The 20,796-nt window shown below is 45.2% G+C and overlaps 1 protein-coding gene across 1 annotated transcript in view; it reads left to right on the plus strand.

Annotated features, from left to right (window-relative positions):
• LOC115772842 (AT-rich interactive domain-containing protein 1B-like) overlaps positions 1 to 20,796 on the plus strand; it is a 166,651-nt gene that overhangs the window by 94,264 nt on the left and 51,591 nt on the right. The window contains exon 5 of the mRNA XM_030719254.1: positions 19,421 to 19,718. Coding sequence (XP_030575114.1) covers positions 19,421 to 19,718 — 298 coding nt within the window. The remainder of the gene's footprint in view (positions 1 to 19,420; positions 19,719 to 20,796) is intronic.

A 20,796-nucleotide genomic window follows, 5' to 3' on the forward strand; every position in this document is an offset into this window, starting at 1 on the left:
GCTCGCTCTCTCCGTTCTGCTGTGAGGTTATATACCCCCACACACACTCGCACAAATGTATGATGTATACAGAAAAGCACACACACATTAACACACAGCCTCAGCTCCCTGGCTACAAAGTATAGGCCTTGAAAGCCAGCCAGCCCATCACATCTTACTGTCTTTAACCTGTGCACTCTCTCTCTCTCTCACCACACACACACACACACACACACACACACACACACACACACACACACACACAGACTACCTCTCCAGATTTTTTTCTCAGTGCACTCATCATTTCTACAGTGCTGGGCCTCCATTGCTGGAGGAAGAGAGTTGTATTTTAGACCTAAATGGAAAGCTGTGCACTTAGAGTTTGGCTTTGGCCTTCAACGGGATGCCAAAGAGAAGCACTCACTAAGTGTGCTCGTGTGTGTGTGTGTGTGTGTGTGTGTGTGTCCAGACAATGCCGAGCAGTTTGCAGATATTTGCAGCATCAAAAAATCTCCTTTTCATATCTGAAGCATCTGATTTACCCTCCTGCGTGATAAGCTAATTCGTTTTTTCACTAGATTTGAGTCATACTTCTGCCAGAGTGGATTGAGAGACAACAGTTTGGCTGTAGATGTAACAGGAAAGTCACAATTTAAAACCTGGCACATCTGAGGGGAGTAAATGAATAACACTCTGCTTTCCTGTAACAACTGAGGCACCTTTGAGTAAGGTCTCTGCAAAGTGTTTGCTTTATTCACAGCATTACGTGCTATAAATGAAAGATAAATGCAATGTGCTGGTAATAGCTGAGAAAATGAAAATGACATTGCAGATGAGGATGATTTCAAAGCTTCATGATTGTCTCATCATGTCCAGACAAACTGACCAAAATACAGCAGGCCTGTTTGTATGGAGGAGGCCGCTGACAGCCAGCAAAAACACCTTCTTAAAGGCTCACATCACCCATGTTTTAATGCCTCCAGCCTTGCAGATAGTAACCTTTACAGAAGAATTAGTCCCTATGTGGCAGCACCGCAGCACATTTCATTCATATCTATTGCATTTGAGGCAAAGCTGTGATGTTAGATCATAAGTTGTTGAAGGAAACACTGTCAGTCAGTCTGTCCACATCCACAGAAATCATAGGACACACCACCCAACAGAAGCTTTGTAGCTTTGTGGAACCACCATCATGTTTGTACTGTTGTTGTTGGTTTGTTTTCTGGAAGTCACAAGTCACCATACAGTGGAGGGTGCGGGAGGGTGGAGTGCAGACACCTGCTAATTAATGCTAAGTAAGCAATCCAAGAAATTCACTCACCAGAACTGGAACTCAGACTTCATGGACGGTCTGTTAGTCCCAGTGACTGCACAGCAGGTGTATTATTTCTGTGTAGATTCTCAGTCATCCAGGTCATAGTAGTCTCTGGAGCTTGAAAAAGAAACAAAAAGAAACAAGAAACAAAAAGAAGTCCAGTCGCCTTTTTCAAGCTCCAGAGACCAGGTGTATTATTGGTCAGATAACTACATTAAAAATGCTTTAAAGGGCACAGCAGTGCAAAGATGGTTCAGTGGGTCAGAGGTGAAGTCTAGCAGGTAATTAGCAGTCTAATCAGCAGCTCCCCGCCAATCCTAACAGTGCGAGCCTCGATAAAGATCTAACTGCTTATATACTCACAGTTGTTATGAAGCTATAGAGATCATCATCATCACTAATGTTACTGTTAGCACCTGTTTCTCATTGTGATATAACAAGTCAAAATCAAAATATTTAAAAAAAAGATGTATTTCAGCTGTTTAATGCTAAGTGTGAAGTAATCTTAAATTTGATGCATGCTTCTGTGGACGCTGTGCATGTGGGCATCTGCCAATCTACCAGCAACCGAGCTGCAACCAACCAAAAAGCTACAGTCTAATATTTAGCTCACAATATGAATCATAGAGCATTGAAGAAAGGTTTAGTTTCACCTGAGCAGCGTGCAGTCAGTCAGTTGGTCACTCAGTCAGACCAAGTTTTCAGAAAGTGTGTGTTACTGCCGTTCACAGGGTTCACTGTGACGCCTGCTGCTGTCAGCTCTTCTTTTTCACTCTCTTTCTGTCTCAGCACCTTTTCCTTTCACTCCGCCTCTCTCTCTAACCCTCTGGCTCACTTGCTTTGACATTCGCTCACACAGAAACTGTCCGTTCAACCCTTGTGCAGCAGTGTAATGCCCTCGCTTCTTCCCTCCTGTCTGGAGTGAGTGTTTTTACAGCAGCACGCCTCATGTTTGCCAATGAGCCACCATAGCTAGCTACCCTATGGCACGCCCTGGAGATGCTACAGATGTCTCACTGACAGCAGACTTAAAGAGTTGCAGAGAGAGCATGCCGCCCAAACCCTCTCTCAGACACTGACCGGCTCCTGGGACGATAGGACAGTCCTACAGCACGTGACACGCTATGCAAGTATATGTGTGCTATGTGTGTCATCCGTGTGTGTCACACACTAAAACAGGGAGTTTGCTATGCTGTAGTTGAGCTGTGCACCACTGCTGCTAGATTTGCACACATTGCTCTCATCAAGTATTTACCAGCTGTTCTTTGGAGAGGATGAATAGTAAATTGCTTCTGGTGTTAAGTTGACAGCGTCTCTGTTTGGAGGACTATTCCTCACCTCACATCACACCACAGGTGAAGGTGTGGGGGCCGTGGCTCTGCTGCCATAGTGTGTTCATCGTCCATATCGTCCATCCATCCACAAACACACCACACACACACACAGTCTCTGTCTCGTATTTTATTTATAAGTATCCAGAGTGTTTCATTGCCACCCCCCTTGAATATGTAATGGAAGCTGTGGGGTCACTCGCTCATTTTCATAATGTGGAGTACAGAGGCAGGTATGGGGGGGCAGAGAGGAGAGTTTGTCCTCTCTTTTATTTCTCACTGAAGACCCAGCTGTTTGTTGTCTCTGCCGGGGAGGAAAATGGCTTCCCTTCACACTCGTCTGTTTTCCTCTCACATCCTTGTGACCCTCTCAGATTGATGTGTTTTAAGTCTAGTAGTTGTTGTGATATTGTAGCCATATGCTCAGAAACATGCAGTCTGTATCTAGATAGTGAAATCTGATGGTACTGATAAGCTTTTGTACTATCTTGAGTTTGCTGCTGGCTACATCTTCAAATGACACTAATGGCTAAAAAAACTGAGAAGTTAAATCAAATCTTAAACTGAGAGAAGGTGCAGAATCATTTTTATGGGTTTATCACTGCAAGCAGCTCCTTTCCCATTAAGGTGAGTCATTTAATACATTGTTAATATAAAAATATTGATTGCAGCAGCTATTCTAACTGTTGCATTCACACCTGTCTAAGAGGCAAAACCACTCTAGATCTATTCATGCTGATCCAATATCAATGGATGGATTTGCCCCTCACATTATCTGGCATTATTCCCCATCCAGACAGGATTCCAGGTGGGACAGGTGCAGATGGGGTCAGAGTGCTTGCAGAGTAACTCATTTCTGTCTGACCATAGCTTAAAAACATGAAGCATATTATAATCTAAATGCATTCCTGCAGGCTGTGATGTTTTAGTTGTAGTAGCCTACAGTTACTCATCCAAACCTTAATGGTCAAAGCTTTAACTGTGCTCAACTGTTTATTCATGGACGCTCCAACGTGTTTCATTACTGCTGCTGTTTACTTGCATAGCCAGAGGTAGCAAACGATACAGATCTTTTAAAGAGAGTGTAACCTCACACACACACACACACACACACACACACACACACACACACACACACACACACACACACACACACACACACACCTTGGACTATCTATCCATCTCTAATTCTTTCATTCCCTCAGTCTCCTCTTCTTTCTGTCTCTGTTTCACTATCTTTATCACATTTTCTCTGCTTCTTTTTCTCAATCTTTTTACTTTCTCTCCTCCCCCTCCCTCCTCCCTCCTCAGTTTCATCCATTCTCTTTCAATCTATCTTGCGCCTCTCTATTGTGTCCTTCCCTGGGAGACCACGAAGGCAATAACCAGAGCTGTGAGAGGGTCACTCTGCGTAACCCGTTCAGGCGTGTGTCGGTGTGCGTGTGGACAGACCCTCTGAGCAGAAACTGGTCTCGTCCTTCGCTTATACTTCACGTGTGAGTCGTTTACAGCATGTATGTAGCCAACGACAATACGCTGCAAACAGTCCATCCTTCCTCATTTCCCCTGCAAACAGCAGTAATGGCCAAAGACGGGTCTGAACAGCTTTCATACGTTCCAGGGTCAAAAATTAACTCGAGCCACCGAAGGCTCATAAACGTCGATGCAAATAAAAAGCAGACGGAGAAAAATAGTCACACACCTGTTAGCCAATGCCAGTCGCGTTCTTTGTATTCATGCTTTGCAGCAGCCTTGAATTCCACTTAAAGTCTAAGTACTAAATCAGTAATGGTATGTAGAATTGGTATTCGCTTGACTGTGGAAAGGGGTTTTGGGAAAAACAGCCTGAGATTGAAAATGAATGTGAACTGCATGATAGTCTGCCTCCTTCCTCTCTCCCATTGTTCCGTATTCTCTTTCTGCCTCCCGATGCCTTCCCATGTCACCATCTCTCTTCCTCCCCTCTCTTTCCTTCCCCCTCTCTCTCCAGAGGGATTTGACTCTAACTGGCCTTGGCGCCCGTAATGAAACCAAATCTATTTAAAGCCAAAAGCGATGCAAGTTTTAATTTCCTATTCCAGACTTAACCTTTTTGGCTGCGCTGCATTTTCACATCCACTTAATAACTTTTTACCCTCCACTCCCCCTCTTCTTCTCCTCCTCCCCTCCTTCACTCTCCCCATCACTCTCACTCTCTGTGACTTCCTCTCCTCCATCACCCCCCTTCAATTCTCCTCTTCCCACCTCTCCGACAACCCTCAACCCCCCATTGCTCTCAATGGCGAGGCACAAGCTGCCTCTTCAAGGGCAATATCTGTCAAATGATTCCCCTGTGAAATTAAGACAGAGGCCATGAGAGAGAAACGGGGGGGAGCAAAGAAGAGCGGGGACGCTGTGGGGGGGTTATACAGTCAGGTGGAAGCCTTCTTCTCCTTTCTCCTCTCGCCCAACTGAATCTTATCTGACAGCAGAGAATTAAAGCAGTTTAAAGATGGACCTGGCAGCGAGTCCCTTTGTTGCCTTCCTGCATTAAAAAAGTAACGACGTGGGGAAAAAGCAGGGAGACGGAGTCTGTTAATGAATGCAGAGTCATACTGTGTGAAGATGCAGTTTTTTATGACGTGCAGAGCTATGTTTATACAAAATGGTTGAAATGAAATCATCTTAAGTGATTTACCATAAGCGTCATATAATCCCTGAAACACACACAGATAATAACATTTTGGATGTGTGCTGTAAACATCTGCCAGCTGAAACTCCGTCTGGCAGAATTTTAGGAATATTTTAATGCTGTTGTAAAACATCCATAAACAGTACTGAGAACGCACTCGTACGGATCATAGAGGAATATTATTGGGATCTTTGTTGCTGCTTCATGTTCCTGTACTAATAACTGTGCCTGTCAGTGGTGTGAATCACCTTATCCAGCAGTCAGTACTGTTGCCTGATCCTGAACGCACCCCTCCTCTGCGCTTTTGAATTTGATCACATGCTCCTCTGTGCTCACAGCAAGCACAGCGCCATCTCCTGTCAAACTCCGCTATTACACCAGGGAAACAATGGCCTTCTCCGAGCACTGAAAACTCTCCACACTTCATGTGAAAACACACCTTTTTCCCCCTGTTGTCAAATGAAACCTTCTTTTTTCCCTCACCTGCTTTGCATTTGCGCATAATAAATTGCTTACATCTAATTATTCAATATCTCAATTATCAGAGCTGATAGCCTCATGGTGCACCTCGAGAGCTTAAATTTACAGCCCTATTCTGCAAATGTCTAAAATGAAATTAACTTTTTACAAGGTGTCATCTGTGGCTTTTAAGTAGTGAAATTGAAGCCCCCCCCCCCCCCCCCCCACACACACACACACACCTCATAATGAGAAGCCATTATTAGGCTGTGATTGGAGCCAGGGTGCTGATATTAAAAGTGGCAGGAGAGGCAATATCGCCGCAGTTTCTAATACCCTCGTAGATATGTCATATATTTTAAGACAGCTGCTCCGCTATTTATAATTAATAGCAATTTAGTCTCAGCAAAAATCGGGAGACAGCTAACAGAAGGATCTTGTTCCATTAAGTGCAGATTCAGAATCAATGTCAGAGTGACATTGTGCAGTTTTTGAGTGGGTGGTCCGGACTCGACAGAGCTTATATAAATACCACAAAGCCCATACGGTGCTCAGGAGGACCATTTCCCTTTGATTCAGTATCAAAATAAGTGCAGTACAAACAAAAGAGAAATGAAGTTGGCCTCTAAAGACACATGAATAAAAATAATCTGTCTTTATTCTCCTGCCTCACAGTCATAAATCACTCCTTCCCAGATGACAGTCTTATACACGGCATATCAGTGTGGCAAATGGCTCTATCTTATAATAGCAACGTAGCACATAGCAATATTATCTGCTGCGGAGTATTGTAGTGCATGTGTCTCAGCGCTGTGCCCTGGAGCGCTAGCCAGATTACACTGGCCCAGCGACAGTCTTATAATAAGACTCGCCCATTAAATCATATCAGCACTGCTTTTTATAGGCCAACACCTCAGCTACGACACTATGAAACTGTCTATCATGCAGAGTGTGTGTGTCTGTGTGTAGCAGTGTGTGAGCTAAGGCTGGGAGGAGACGCGCGTGTTTTACCAAACGTTGCTGGCGTTGGAGCCGCTCGCGCAGCATCTGACAGCGTTTCATCTTCTCTTTTATTAGATCAGCCTCGCGCCGCTGTCACCTCTCCTTTCCCCACACTTACATCACACGCGCACGCACGCCCTCGCGCGCACGCAGCCGGGCGGCCATTGGCTCGCCGGCTCCGTGAGGACGTTCTGGTTGGTTAGCTGGTCTCTGTTCCGGGTAGAGAGAGGGCACCCGGGATGACTTTCCATCTCAAACCAGAGTGTGAATATGCAAACTGGAAGCTTGACTGATATGAATTGTAAATATGAATGAGTCTGCTGTGGGCATATTTATAGCTGCCATCTTTAGATTATATATTATTTTGCAGGTCCCAGTTCAGCACTACCCTCCATGTCCTGCTCACTGGGGCAGTTTCGCACCCCTGTGAAAAAAGGAATTCATGTTGTATTTTGGAGAAAACGCGCAGTATTCAGAATCAGGAGCAAATTACTGGCAGGCTTTTTGCTTTCTACTCTGAGACAAAGACTAAAACAACTATGCAGCAAAAGCACGATGCTATCTGCACAAAAATGTTTTGTGTTTCTAAAAATCCAATTATTTCAGATGTCCTAAGGGCCTGGTGTGTGAATTTACCAATTTGTTAAATGAGTTAAAATGAAAATATGAAATTAGAAATTACAACTTTGGCATGTTTCTAAGATTAAAACTGTCCTTCAGGGGACTCTGTGGCTTCTTGGCACACTTGAGCGCTAAAAACAAATAAAGCCGAAGCAGTTCATCGTCTGCGTTTCGCTCGTTTGAGCCTTCGGACCTGAAACGCGTGGCCGTGCTGCACGCTGTGCTGTGAGGAGTCTTCTGTCTGCAGCCGGTGCAGCTTCCTAAGCAGAGCTGTCATGTCACGTTTGTCATCTATGATGGATGACATCGGCCGACGTCTAGCAGGGAGAGTTAAAGAAGACGCAGCAGCTCAGATTCTTTTGGACAAAGCAGATTGACGTGTTTTTGTTCCTCTCACTTTATCCGCTGCCTTCTGAGGGACGGCTTTCTGTATGGTTGCATGTTTGACGTGGCAGCGCAACAGTGAAGTTAATTCAGAGGGTGTGTGCGTGTGTGCGCTCGCTCTTTTGTTTCTGACAGCTTTGTGATTTCTTTCCATATCTTCAGATTTTTGATTTGCTTGTGTTGTCACTTTTCATTACATTTCTCGTGTCTCAGTTTGTCATATCTTTAAAATGTAGAGCCCCAATTCTGAGCGTACGATTTAATTGTCTGTACCTGTTAAGATGCTGCTTAAATCAAATATTAGTATCTATCAGCCTTTGAAGATAGAAAAAAAAATCACTTGATTATACATTTTCAGAATCTGGCCAAAAACACCAAATGATCCACTCCATGGGATTTAATTGAAATGCATAATTGCATTGTGATTCACTTCTCTTTTCATGGTGATGCACCAGTGCAGACATACACACATAAACCCACGCTACACATTGATACTGCGTGCCTACAAATATTCAGGCAGAATCAACTGATAGACAGGGAGAGACACAAACGCAGAAACTCACACATCAATCCTGACGCTGACACATGCTGCACATACAAAACAATACAGGATCCACACAGAGACGGACAGGAAGGGCTGCTGACAGGCAGAGAGGCACGCAGACACGCACAGCATCCCAAGGCCTCTCCACATCTCGGCTAATCCAAGCCGTCAGTCAGTGCTCGGGGGCCGGGATGCTGTCTTTTGATTGTAATTGCAAAAACTGGAGGCAGACGAGGGAGAGGCACGGATGTCAATAGACAGGTGGAGGGACGAAGGGATGGATTCCTCCTGCCTACCCACAAGCCCCCGCTCAGCATGCTGTGTGACTTTGTGTCAGCAGTTCGTCTCGTGCATAGCTAATGACGGCTCGACAGAGGGACGGGCTCGAGTCTGCTGCCGCTGCTCTCGTTCGATCTCTTTCCCTCGGTCCTCTGGTCTTCAGCTGAATCCCCGACAAATGAGATTTTGCCTGAGGTAGATGGAAAGATGGTATATGCAGCAAGGCCTCGTTCTGCCTGCTTGTCTGTTTGTTAAGAAATCTCACAAGCCGCAGAGCACCCAGAGGTTTTTCTGCTTCGAAACGCCCCATTCTTTGCTTCCAGACCCCTTTTCTTTAGCCTCCTCTCCCTTAATTCGTTCTCCCTCCTCCTGTAGTGCTGTCTGTCTTGTAATTTAAGTCGGAGGCCAGAATAACTCACAGCTGGTTTAATGAAGAAACAGGGGAAAAGGGAGGGGAAGAAGGAAAAGAAGGAGAGAAGGAGATTGGGGAGGAGGAGTAGAGGGCAAGGACAGACTGAGCAGCACGAAATTGGATGGAGAGAAAAAAGAAGATGGAGTGGGTTTGGAATGAAAAAACAACGGCTTCTCCAATTAAGGAGAAGTTTTTTTTGTTCTGTTTTGTTTCTTTGGTCATGGACAGTCAGTCACACTTGCTTTTGTTGAGTGTGTGATGAATTACACCCCTCCACTCCTTCTCCCCGTGCCTTTGTTGTGGTGAAGCTCCAGCCATTTGTACCTCCTGCAATATTTGCGCTGTGAATTCTCCATGCCTGTTTACCAAGCAGGGTTCTTTTGAACTGGCATAGAGAAATGGCTTTTTGAAAAATCTCTTTGATGGTGAGCCCAATTTGTTTTCACCGCTAAAAAGTTTGTTTGAACGCTCTGAAATGTGGGCTGACGATGAGGCCTGTCCTGAGAGGGCTGCTGTCTGCCGTGTGTCTGTTATAATAACCTTATATGACTTGAATGACCTAAAATGGGAATCCTACAAACTCTTTATTGTTCTATTTGCATGCAAAGTGAATGCCAGTCAATTAAAAAGCTCCCTATGAGAGAATGCATGGAAGAATAAGAAGGGAAAGATGGATTCATCCATGTCTGTATGGATGTGTTATCTGTGTGCAGGCTGCGAGGACAGGATCTCAACATCTCCAAACTGACACAAACTTTTTAAATTGAAAGCACTCTCAGATTCTCAGAGCTGAGAGTGCTTTCAATTGTTGGTCCCAAATATTTAAGGCAGGACTCGTTTTGATAAATATTTTATTCGTCTTTCAAACCTGACAATTTTCAGAGATTTATGCAAATGAGTGCATAATTAATGAGATGAGACAGTGTATATTTAAGCATCCCAGAAAACGTTAAATGCTAAAATAATTTTCTGTGAAAAGCATCTAATCAGCTGGGAAATTTTATGGTGATAATACCTTATTTACCTGCTCTGTGTCCCTATAAATATGGAACTAATATGGATCCACATAAAAGATCACAGAGTAAATGTGAGACACACAGCTGAGTGTGTCCCCGCAGGTCCTCCTGCATTGTTTTGTCTTCACGGTTCACTTTGCTCTTTCTTTGCTTCTAGTTGACAAATAGACATTTTATGTCACTTTGATGCAAAGTTATTAGTTGTGTTTGGGTCAGCTCGGATTTGGGGGCATTGTTTCAGGTATTAATAACCTGAATTTTTCTAATGCGCTCCATGAAGCAAATAATGGATGTAAATTCTAAATCACACATAACATCACTGAATAATAATCAGTTACAAATACAAAATAATCCCATATGAAGGTCAAACAACAAAAGAAATGTTCCCAAAACAATCAGTGATTCTTTTCCACGTTCTCAGGCTGAAGGAAAGATGCTGCATCAAATGATTATTTTACAGCACATAAATTTTAGTATGCACAGATCACGACAAGATATGTCTCAAAATTCCACATTCCCATTATCGATCGGCAGCTCAGGCTGATAGATTACCGAGGCAGACGCGCTGACAGGCGGAACGTCCAATGGGGGAAGAGTTTAGCCATGCACCAATCAAGCCAGACTCTTAAACCAGATCCCCCTCCCTTTGCACTCTCCCCCTCTTTTGATCAGAGTCATTTTGACAGTGATGCATAAGTCGCTGCAGCGCGGGGCCGGCCGGCTGGCAGGAAATGCCACAGATCCCCCGAGAGTAGAGGAATGGTGGATTAAACAGAAAAAGACACCCTCTTAAAAAAAGAGTAAAAAGGAAATCAATGTTTCCTCCCTCTGTGGACACCGAGAGCTGCTAAAGGATGCTGCCACTCTTGTGTTTTCCGTCCTCGCTTTTTTCTTTTTGGCTTGTGTTTAAACTGTTTTGTCTCAGAGATGGTCTGCTCTGCTGCTCTGTAGAGTCCTATGTAGAGGTTAAATTGAATCAAATCATCACTGTCATTCCTCGCACTGTCCTTGCCTCCCTCTCCATCCCCTCCTTCCAGTCTCCAGCTTCCTTTCTTTATTTCTTGCAGCTTCTATCAAGGAGAAGTGTTTCATCTCTCCAAAGCAGCAGTAAACCTGAAAAGCCACAGAGGCAGCGCTGGCTAACATTGAACTGGATTGGGTAGAGTAAATACAAAGGCACGGGTAAAAGAAAGCAGCTGGGGAAACACAAAAGGATGGAGCTGCAGACGGGAACTAACCTTGCCTGGGTTTCTCTGATGTTCCTTTACATGTGTGTGTGTGCGCACACACACACACACACACACACACACACACATTACTGTCAACCCCTCTTTCTCCCTTTCTCTTTCTCTCTCCAGTCATCCTTTTATTTGTCGTGTTCAGAGGACAGCACCAAAGCGTCCCAGGAAAGGGAGGTTACAGTGTATTAAAGGAAATGTTGTTTGACAAAAATGGTCATTCCCCTTTCAGCAGGAAACGCAGAGACTATGAAACTGCTGCACTTCAAAGCTGCCCAGAAAACTTCCCATGAAACGACTCCGTCTGCATCTAAAGGGACAGGCGAGGATTTTCCTCCAGTGTCTCTGCCGTCTTTCTCTCAGTGTTCTGGGCTGGTCCTCGTTCTGCTTTGTTGCTATATAAAAGGAACAGGGTGTGAATATAAAAGTGTTCATAGAAGACTTACAGGCAGGCAAAAACATGTCGCTGTGCTTCAGGTTTCAGGGGAAAATGCAGCCTTACCTTTGGCAAATGCATCCACAGAATAAAATGTATTATTGACATTAATGATCACGAACCCGTGAAGGCTGCATAGATTAGATCTCCTGCCTTTTAAGAAATTAACGTTTGATAACAAACAGCATCTGGAATGAAACGTGTGTTCTGTGTATCTCTTTGTTCCTGTGGAAAGTTCCTTACTGACCCTTTTGGATGAAAGCAGTAATGCTGTGGTCAGATAGATGGAGGCAGCTGCAAATTAGTGACGAGCGGAGGACAGAGAGCATTAGAGGGAACGGGGAGAAGTTAGACTCGTTGTTTGGACGTGTTGGTTTGAAGTGAAGAGTTTGCAGTCGGGTGGACTGTCTCCCTGAGACACACACACACACACACACACACACACACACACACACACACACTCTCCCCCCTCACTCCTCCAATGGCCCTGTCGGTGTGCCAGGGCGGGTGATTACCGACGCTCTCCCCCAATTATGGGCTGATTATTCCGCCGCGCTCTAATTGACTGGGGAGATATGCAAATGGCTGTCATTTGGGATGATAAAGGATGCGGGTGCTGGATGCCCCCTGCATTATTTAGCCTCGGCTGTACGCAGCGTGAAGGATGTGGCGTGCGCTTTAATTGCTGAGGAGAGAGAGGTTAAGCTGAACGAGCAGTTGAATTAGAAATGAGGAATTTGGGCCCTTTATTTATTTCTTTATTTCACTCTCTCCTTCCATCTCTCTCTCACACACACACACATGCACACACACACACACACACACACATGCGCACCCTGTGTCATGCGTTGTTTTTCATTTCTCTCTTGTGTGAGTGGAGAGGTGAGGAGGGGGTGGGTGGATGGCAGGATGTCATGCTGGAATGCCATAAATAAAAACATTAGCAGAACCAATACGTGCAGAACAAATAGGGTGTGTGTGTGTGTGTGTGTGTGTTGGCGGTGAGTGGTCGGCTTGTGCATTAAAATCTAAAGTGTGAAGAACCTTTGCGGACTAATGAAAATAAAGTTTCTGCAGCTCTGACAGTAAGCGGGCTCGGCCTGTCTCCTGTGCCGTTTTCAAAGCAAAGCACTTCCAAACACACACTCGTAGACGGAATACCAACGACCGAGCTTGGCATGTGAAAGGTCAGCTGGTGGGCGTTGGACATTTGTACCTGAGCGCACAAAGACGGCCAGCCTCCGTGTGTATTTAGCCACTTAAAGGATGATGTTGGTCGTTCAGATGACTTTACTGTCATTTCTGGTGCTGGGAACAGTGGGGGGCATTAAGTGAATAGAGCCCAGTGGCTAGGCACTTCTAGCTGCCACAGCTTGGCATATTATCAGGGGAAATCGGAGTGAAACTCAACACTAATCCCTCTGGTTTGGAGACAAGCGGTGCCAGATTTGGAGCGTCTTTAACAGCTTAGGGGTAATAGGGCCTCAAATGTCCCTTTCAAAGTGGCCCTCCCCATATCTCACAGTATGAGCAGCTTAAGAGCTGGGGCAGTTATCGCTCAGTGAGCCACCTCTCTTACAACATTAGTTAGCATTAACCCCAGTTTAGTGAGACTATTAGGATCCTGTATCAGGTGTCCACACGGCTGTTTGACCCCTTCCTCCAGGAGCACTCTGATGTTCTCGTCTCGGTGCTGGTGCTGGGAAACAAAGAGCGCTTTCATTTGCTCTTATCGAGATGCAGTGGTATTATCAAGAGATTGTCAGGGCTTTGTGAAGTGTGCAGAAGCAGAATTGAAAAGAAATCATAGTTGCTTTTCAGTGCTGCAGTGGCTCTCCTCTGCACAACTTTGGAAAGCCCTGAACAGTTTGTTCTGGGGGGGTCTTTTGTTCCAGATAACAAAAACAGACAGAGAGCAAAGGGACTGTCTTTAACAGTGTAGATTTCCAAATAGTGCAGAGTGCTCTTTAAATCGCAGAATCGTTCCTCTGTACTCACAAATCGTGGTTCAAACCAGCGTTTTGCTCAGTAACAGGGCTGTGTCCTGTGATTGTCAGTGTGCCTAAGAAGCTTCATTACACCTAAAGCAGCCTCACAGGAAGCTTGTCCTGGTGGCCTGGTGTTCACAGCTTTGAAACACCCATATTCTCAGCTACTTATTTGTGACATCAGGCTGGCTTCATAAAACCAAGATGGTTATAGCTAAAATGCAGAACTCGAACTCACAAAGCAAAAAGTGACACCTTTATATGCTGTGGTCCAAATCCCCTTTTACATGATTCGTGGCATAAAGACCTTAAAACCAGAGCTGGGAGATCAACGAAAGTCAGGCTGAACTCGCGTGGTGCTCTCAGTGTTTGCAGCAGCTCGTTATCATGCTGACCAGCTGGGAGGATGTTGTAATGCAAGGTAACCTAATGTGCTTTAACATAACATCCTAAGTACTGTGCTGCACTTTGTTCCAAAGTTGAAGTGTTCTGACTGTTGCCAAGTCATGGTCAGTCCACTAATTAAAAGAACTATGGCAGTCCAGGGCAGGCTTAAATGACTGGCAGTTTGAAACTTGAGGCACTTGAGACTCATCCTCGAAGCTCATGGCACCAGGCAGAGGTCCGTGGGTTGGCATGCTAACATATTTCATTGCCTGCTGGGTGCTAGCCTAAAGCCCACATGGGTTTTTGGCAAGCCTGAAGCATGGCAAACATCTCTGCAAAGAGTTCCCCTGCGTGCATTTGGAGTCTCTGTGTCTGCCTCTTGTCCTCACAGAAGGTTTTACTTTGATACCCTCGGGAAGTGGCAGAGACTCTTCAAAACCTCTTATCTTCAGAAACATGCACATAAATATATCAGCACACCCACATGCACATATCCAGCAAAGACTTGTTTGCACAGTCCTACTGCACTAAATAAAAATATTAAAGCATGATGTACTATAATGTGTGCTAGCAAGCATCTAAATAATCTTCATTTCTATCAATGCTCCTCATCGTCACCGATTACCATCATCACTCCAGCCTTGGTAGACATTCCAGCTGAATGACATCAGAGAAGGAAATTATGGAGTGGGTGTTATGTTAAATCTTCCTCCACAAAGTGTCTCTCTTCTTCTCATTTCTCTTCTTATTTCTGTGCTTAATAGCACTTATTGAAGGGTATTACAGTTTGGTGCTCTACATGGGGCATCGCATTAAAACCCTCTTTCAAACACACAGACGCGCAGACATTCAGAAGTCCATTTGGATTCATTTGCATGGCATTTCATTTGGATTTTGCCTCAATCTACGGTTTGGGGAGAGGATAAAAAAGCATCTTTGTGTAATAGCATTTCCTCTTAGTCTCCAGTGCACCATAAAGATAGAAAGTACTGCGGCCGAAGCCGATAAATGAGTGCAGCGCTGCCACGAGAAGACCTGTCCCTCAGGCCTGCAAACGATAACTACTGGAGTTAATTACAGTTTACATCATCATATTTACTCAGAGAAGAGAAACAGAGAATAAAACTGGCCTCTGAGCCCACTGAGGTGTTATTCAGTATGTACTGTGCTGCAGTGAAGCCGAGTGCACATCTTTTCAAGGTTTAAGATTATAATGGATTTCACTCTTGACCTGTGAAACAGCTCCTGTATGGATGTATAGTCACAGCACACTGAAAAGAATCAACGTAATCTTCACATTTCACGTGGAAATGATACTCCTGAGCTTGCAGGCATGCTGAAAAAGGTTTGATCAGGGCTCTCTTTAGTCTTTTACATGTCTGTGAGGAGATATCTTCACAGCACAAAAGTCCAGTGAAAAAAATGAGGAATGAAATAGAAGGTATGTGTTCATTATTCCCGCAGCCCTCCCAGTGCAATGGAAGTGAATGGTTCTCAATCTGTGGTGCCAACAGTATTAAGAAGTGACGTTTCAATAATTCAGCAACATCATTTTCAGAAACAGTCCCTGTGAACACTGTTGACAGCTGTTCCCTGATTATCCATAGTAATAGAAACCCTGTTTCCAGAGATGTTGCTGCTGAATTTTTTAAAATGTAATTCTTCAATTCTGTGAGCAGCACCGCATTCAGTCACAGATATTTCATAACCTGGAAAAATGTGTGCATGCCCAGAGACTTCTCACAGTGCAATCAAATATTTATATGTAGTAATTTGATGGCTGACCATTAACGAGGCGTGGAAACGTGAAAATGCTGCTCCATTGTTTCAAGGCACCGTTTTGTTCGGTGGAGCTGTATTCTTATAATTGGTGCTGAGTTATAAAACTTGAAATGAAAAGTCTGTGTTTTGCTTGTATGCAGCCGTGAGGGAGGTTGTTTTCGAACGCTGCCCCTCACAGTGCTCAGTTGCTGTTTGAGTTTGTATTTCAGGCTCGAGTTAGCTGGCTAGCCATCTGGTGCAGAGCCCTGAGCCATACTATGCCTCTGACTGGGGCAGACAGAGAGAGGGAGGCAGAAAATAGACATTTGATGTGTGTGTGGATGAAAAAGGGAGAGGAAGGAGAGAGGAAGCTAGTTTCTTCAGTGGCTGTCCTTTCCTGTAGCCCACAGGAAGCTGCAGCCATTGGCTCCTCCCTGTCTAGACAGACAACCACATTTGCACACATACACTTGGTGCCTTCCACCATAGCAACTTTGATTAATTCCCAGTGTGTGCTGAGAGGAGACAACATCAGCACCATGGTCAGGGGAAAAGGCCTGCAGTCTGCTGGATGTGACAGCTCGCTGCTTCACACTGATGCCTTATCCCCTCCCGGGGTGTGTGTGCAAGTGTGTGAGCGTGAGAGCAGGTCAATAGTATGAGTGAGGAATGGGATGGGGGGAGTGTGTGTGTGTGTGTGTGTGTGTGTGTGTGTGCCCGCTGCTTCATCTGTCCCCTCGGCCGCATCAGTGCTCAAGCATGTCTTGCTGTGACAGCCCGGCAGCCTGTGTTCCTGTCACGCACACACAAACGGAGGAGCACTAAACGAGAGTGCAGGCAGGCACCGACACCAGCGAGGTGAAGGGTCATGAGCGACTGCGTCTCCAATGTTGTGTGAAATGTGTAGATGGCGGTCTCGGCCCATTATGTGTGTATATGCGACTGTATTTGCGTGTGTGTGTGTCTTGAGGCAGGGCGGGGGGCATCTCAAAGTAACTGGTTATTATCACCTCAATATTTTTCTTATTATGACAATTACATGCTCCAGGAGCGAATTAAGCGATACAGGACGCCAAGCGGGAGTGGTTGACAGCTATTTGGAGACTCAATGCACAGAGCAATTTGCAGCCCTGAGCCAAACAAATTGGATTTGGGCCACTTTGGATTGGGGCCCCAGATTGTTGGGCGTTTGGATCCTCCGACCGCGCGCCTGCCTGGCTGGTTAACTTGCTGGCTGCCTTTGATTCTTTGCACATGACTATGTAGCAGACAGTTAGCCAGGTAGCACGCTGCTCTGTGAACACTGACAGTGATTAGGTGCAGCAGAGGAGGGAAGGGTGTGTGTGTTAAATAATGTATTGTGCTGTTTATGAGTTATTTAAAATGCATGTTTTTAAAGTAAAACTTCACCTTTTTGTGCTGTATAATGCTGCTTCTTCTTTGGTCTTGGGCCACACAGCTGTGCTCAAGTGTGTGTATAATCCAAATGAGCCTAACAGTCTTTAAACGAATTACTGGGACGCATTTTCCCACCCTGAAACTGCCACTGGAAAAGCTGGCAACAGCTCCCAATTAGGTGAAATGCAATTATTCCCATCCATTCACACAATTAGCCTGTGGGTTAACAACATAGCCGTACAATCGGCTAGCTCTCAGTGTTTTGGAAAAGCCATCTCCATGGTTACATTGACTCTCATGGTAACCCCGCCGTGTCAAATGGCACGCACCCGAGGCAGCCGGTCAGTCAAAAAATAACATTCAGTCCCATTGGTGGAGGCAGCGCATTACATCACTCCACTCAGAATACTGGCTGACTTGATTGGCTGAGACAAGGAGTGGTACCATGGGTGAGGAAGAGAAAAGGAAAGAGAGAGAGAGAGCGACAGAGGAAAGCAAGTGCTTGTTGTGGGGTTGTTCGTTGTCTTTGTTTTGTTGTTTTTTTGCGTGCAGCTGAGCGGGGTAGATAATGCCAGGCGACAGACTGGCAGGCTGGCAGAGCGGGTGGGCACTCACAGCAGCATGATGGAAAACAAAGGCTTTGGTGTCACCGCCGAGATCGCATTAACCAAAACAAGCAGCCGAGGACAGACTGCCACACTGACTTGGTTGTCAGTTCCACAGACTAAGCCATGCTTGATGGATGGAAAGAGATGGGGGACGCCTGTCTCGGTCTTTGAGATTTTACACAGCGGTGGAGGAAGCAGAAACAAGTCGTTTCACTGGGACACAAAAGTGACTCTGTGGCAGATAAAGTCAAAGCACGTGTGCATGTGGTTTCTGGTATATTTAGATCTGGGCACAAACGAAGCACCTTCCTTAAATGAAAAGCAGCACATTGTGAAAATAAATCTGATGATGACCAGCCTGAGATTTGTTTTATAAAGTAGTGCAGCTTTCAGTCTATTGTCATTAGAAAAACACAGCACAGCTCCTGGCTTACCCACATCACTGTCATACGGTACGCCATAGGCAGCATCACTGTCAGTAAGAAGGCTGTGAAACAGCTTCCAAAACAGTGCAGCAAAACTCCAAAATTCATGTGCAGTCGTTCAATTTTTACACTCTGCAAACCACTGGACCATTTTCATATGATTTGCACAGTCTTGTCATAAAGTGCAACTTTAAGTACACTGGAGCTTTTTTCACTTGATCACATTAGAGCAAACATGCAAAACTTGTGGATGTCAAAGTATGACAGCGTCTTCCCTGTAGGCACAGAGTTGAGTTTATTTACTCACTGATTCATGTCTGTCTGTGGTGACAGGCGTGGTCTATATGTGGGGCTCAGGTGGTTCAGAAGGAGACTGGTCAACAGGCCGGGTGTAGCAGGTAGGATCAGCTGGCATGCACTCTTCCCCTTCTCCGAGCAGGCACCGGCCAGAAAAGCAAGGTCATTCACAGGTGACTTCCCCCACAGTTGTCCACAGCTGGGGCATAGCCACTGTTCTGTGTGGTTAGCAGGCAGCCATCGCCTCACAGCATATCTTCTGTCACTGTCTGTCCCCGTCTTTCCAACTTCCTCCACACTTTGTGTCGTCAGTAATATCACCGGGGATTCCCTGGAATCGTTTTAGAAGGGGGTGTACCTACTACGTGCGCACACACACACTCGCTCGGTCCTCCGCTCACCACAGGGAATGAAAACTGTAATATGAACTCACCCTTGGTCTGAATGAAAGCCCATTACAATTCATTTTCACCACAGCGGCCAGTGTAGCGGTTTCTTCTGTGGGATGTTTTTGGTTTTCTGCCATATTAACCGCTGTCATTGAGACTGCTGTGACTTTTTCTCAGGGATGAAGTAGCTTGCAGAAACTGAACCTTTAATCTTTAACTAACTCTACTGCCTTATGAAATCCTGGGAAATATGTTGCATCTCTGCACTCTTTAACTTTCTGGTTTCAAAGAGGATTTTACAGGCTGTGTGTTTTTGACATAGTCGTGCTAAAATAGCTGCACAACACCCAACACGCACGGGGAAAATTTTGTGCTTGCTTGAGCTTACATTTACATTTGCCACCTGCTGCACGTCAGCTCTCATCAAATGCTTGAGTGAGCTTTATAAATACTCACTGTAAGTCTTTTCTTCTGTTCCAGGATCTGTCTGGCTCGATTGATGACCTCCCCACCGGGGAGGCTGGTCTCGGCTCGGCCGTCAGCGCTGGCGGCTCCTCCAGCAGCAGCAGCAGTAGCCAAGGGGAGCAGGGAGGCACTGGTAACCAGGGACAGTCCCCCTTCTCCCCTCATGCCTCCCCACACCTCCCCAGCCAGAGGAGCGGGCCCTCTCCCTCTCCTGTTGGCTCCCCTGCAGGCTCCACTCAGTCCCAGCAGTCCCGATCGGGTTCTGGCCCCATCTCTCCTGCCAGCGCACCCTCTGCCAACACCTCTGCGCCAGGTAGGGTTCCCACTAGAGCCTGTGAAAGTATGCACACATGCATCTTGATAATCTAATCTTATCTTGATGAAATGTGTAACTTAGAGCTTGATAATTGTATTAGTTTAATCACCACAAACAAACAAAACTATCACTGACAAGATTTGCAGTTGAAAGCAGACACGACGCCACATTTTACATCTTGTAGCGCTGTGTTGGATTCCCTGGGAAATTTCCAAAATTGCTTTACAGCTTAAAGGGAAATTGCTTTGTGCCACCAAACGAGCCTGTTGTTGGAAAGCAAATTAAAAAACAGTCAAAACACGGCCCAGTCAGGGCGGTCGTATTGACTTTGACAGCTGATGAAAGATAGCGGCTGTGACATCACAGATTAGGGCGTGGCTAGATGCTGTTTGTTGGTGCAGCAGTGCCATTACTGCACTTGTTGCTTCTTGAAGAAAATCATAGTTATCACAGCTACCTTTCTGCTTGACCTTTACATTTATATTGCTGTTTTCATTTGTTTTTAAATATGCCCATTTAAATAGGATTTTAAAAAGGTCATGTAGAAAACTGACCCACATGGCTACAACAACAACAACAGCGTGCCATTTGAAGAAATTTGAAGCTTTGCATCAAAAACCTGAACCTTCATTTAAAAAGTGTTTGATGAGCAGAGCTTTGGCTCTTTTTAAGCAGCCCAGATAACCTGTAGCATGAATCTTTGTTTAATAGCATCTCTTTTTTTTGCTCGGCATGTAATCCATTCAGATCCGTTTTCATTCTGCCGGTTTGAGCTCAGGATGAAGCTGAGAGCAGCTGCAGCAGAAGACTAAATAATATCAGTCCCACACGTGTGGACTTTAATATCTCAGGTCCATTTGAACTCATAATGCACACTGCTGAGGAATATTACAGCATAATGCAGATCACTTCATGGAACATATCCTGCTCACTCAGTTTTTGTCCTGCCGTGGTCGACATTTGTTAAGTCTTTGATCACAGCGTTGTAGAGACACGTCCCTATGTTGCAGTAGAATTTTAATAATGTCCATCTTCCTGCTACCTGTGAATCACCAACATTCATGTGTGGACAATA

Source organism: Archocentrus centrarchus, chromosome 22 (genome assembly GCF_007364275.1).
Source record: "Archocentrus centrarchus isolate MPI-CPG fArcCen1 chromosome 22, fArcCen1, whole genome shotgun sequence".
Taxonomy (NCBI): domain Eukaryota; kingdom Metazoa; phylum Chordata; class Actinopteri; order Cichliformes; family Cichlidae; genus Archocentrus; species Archocentrus centrarchus.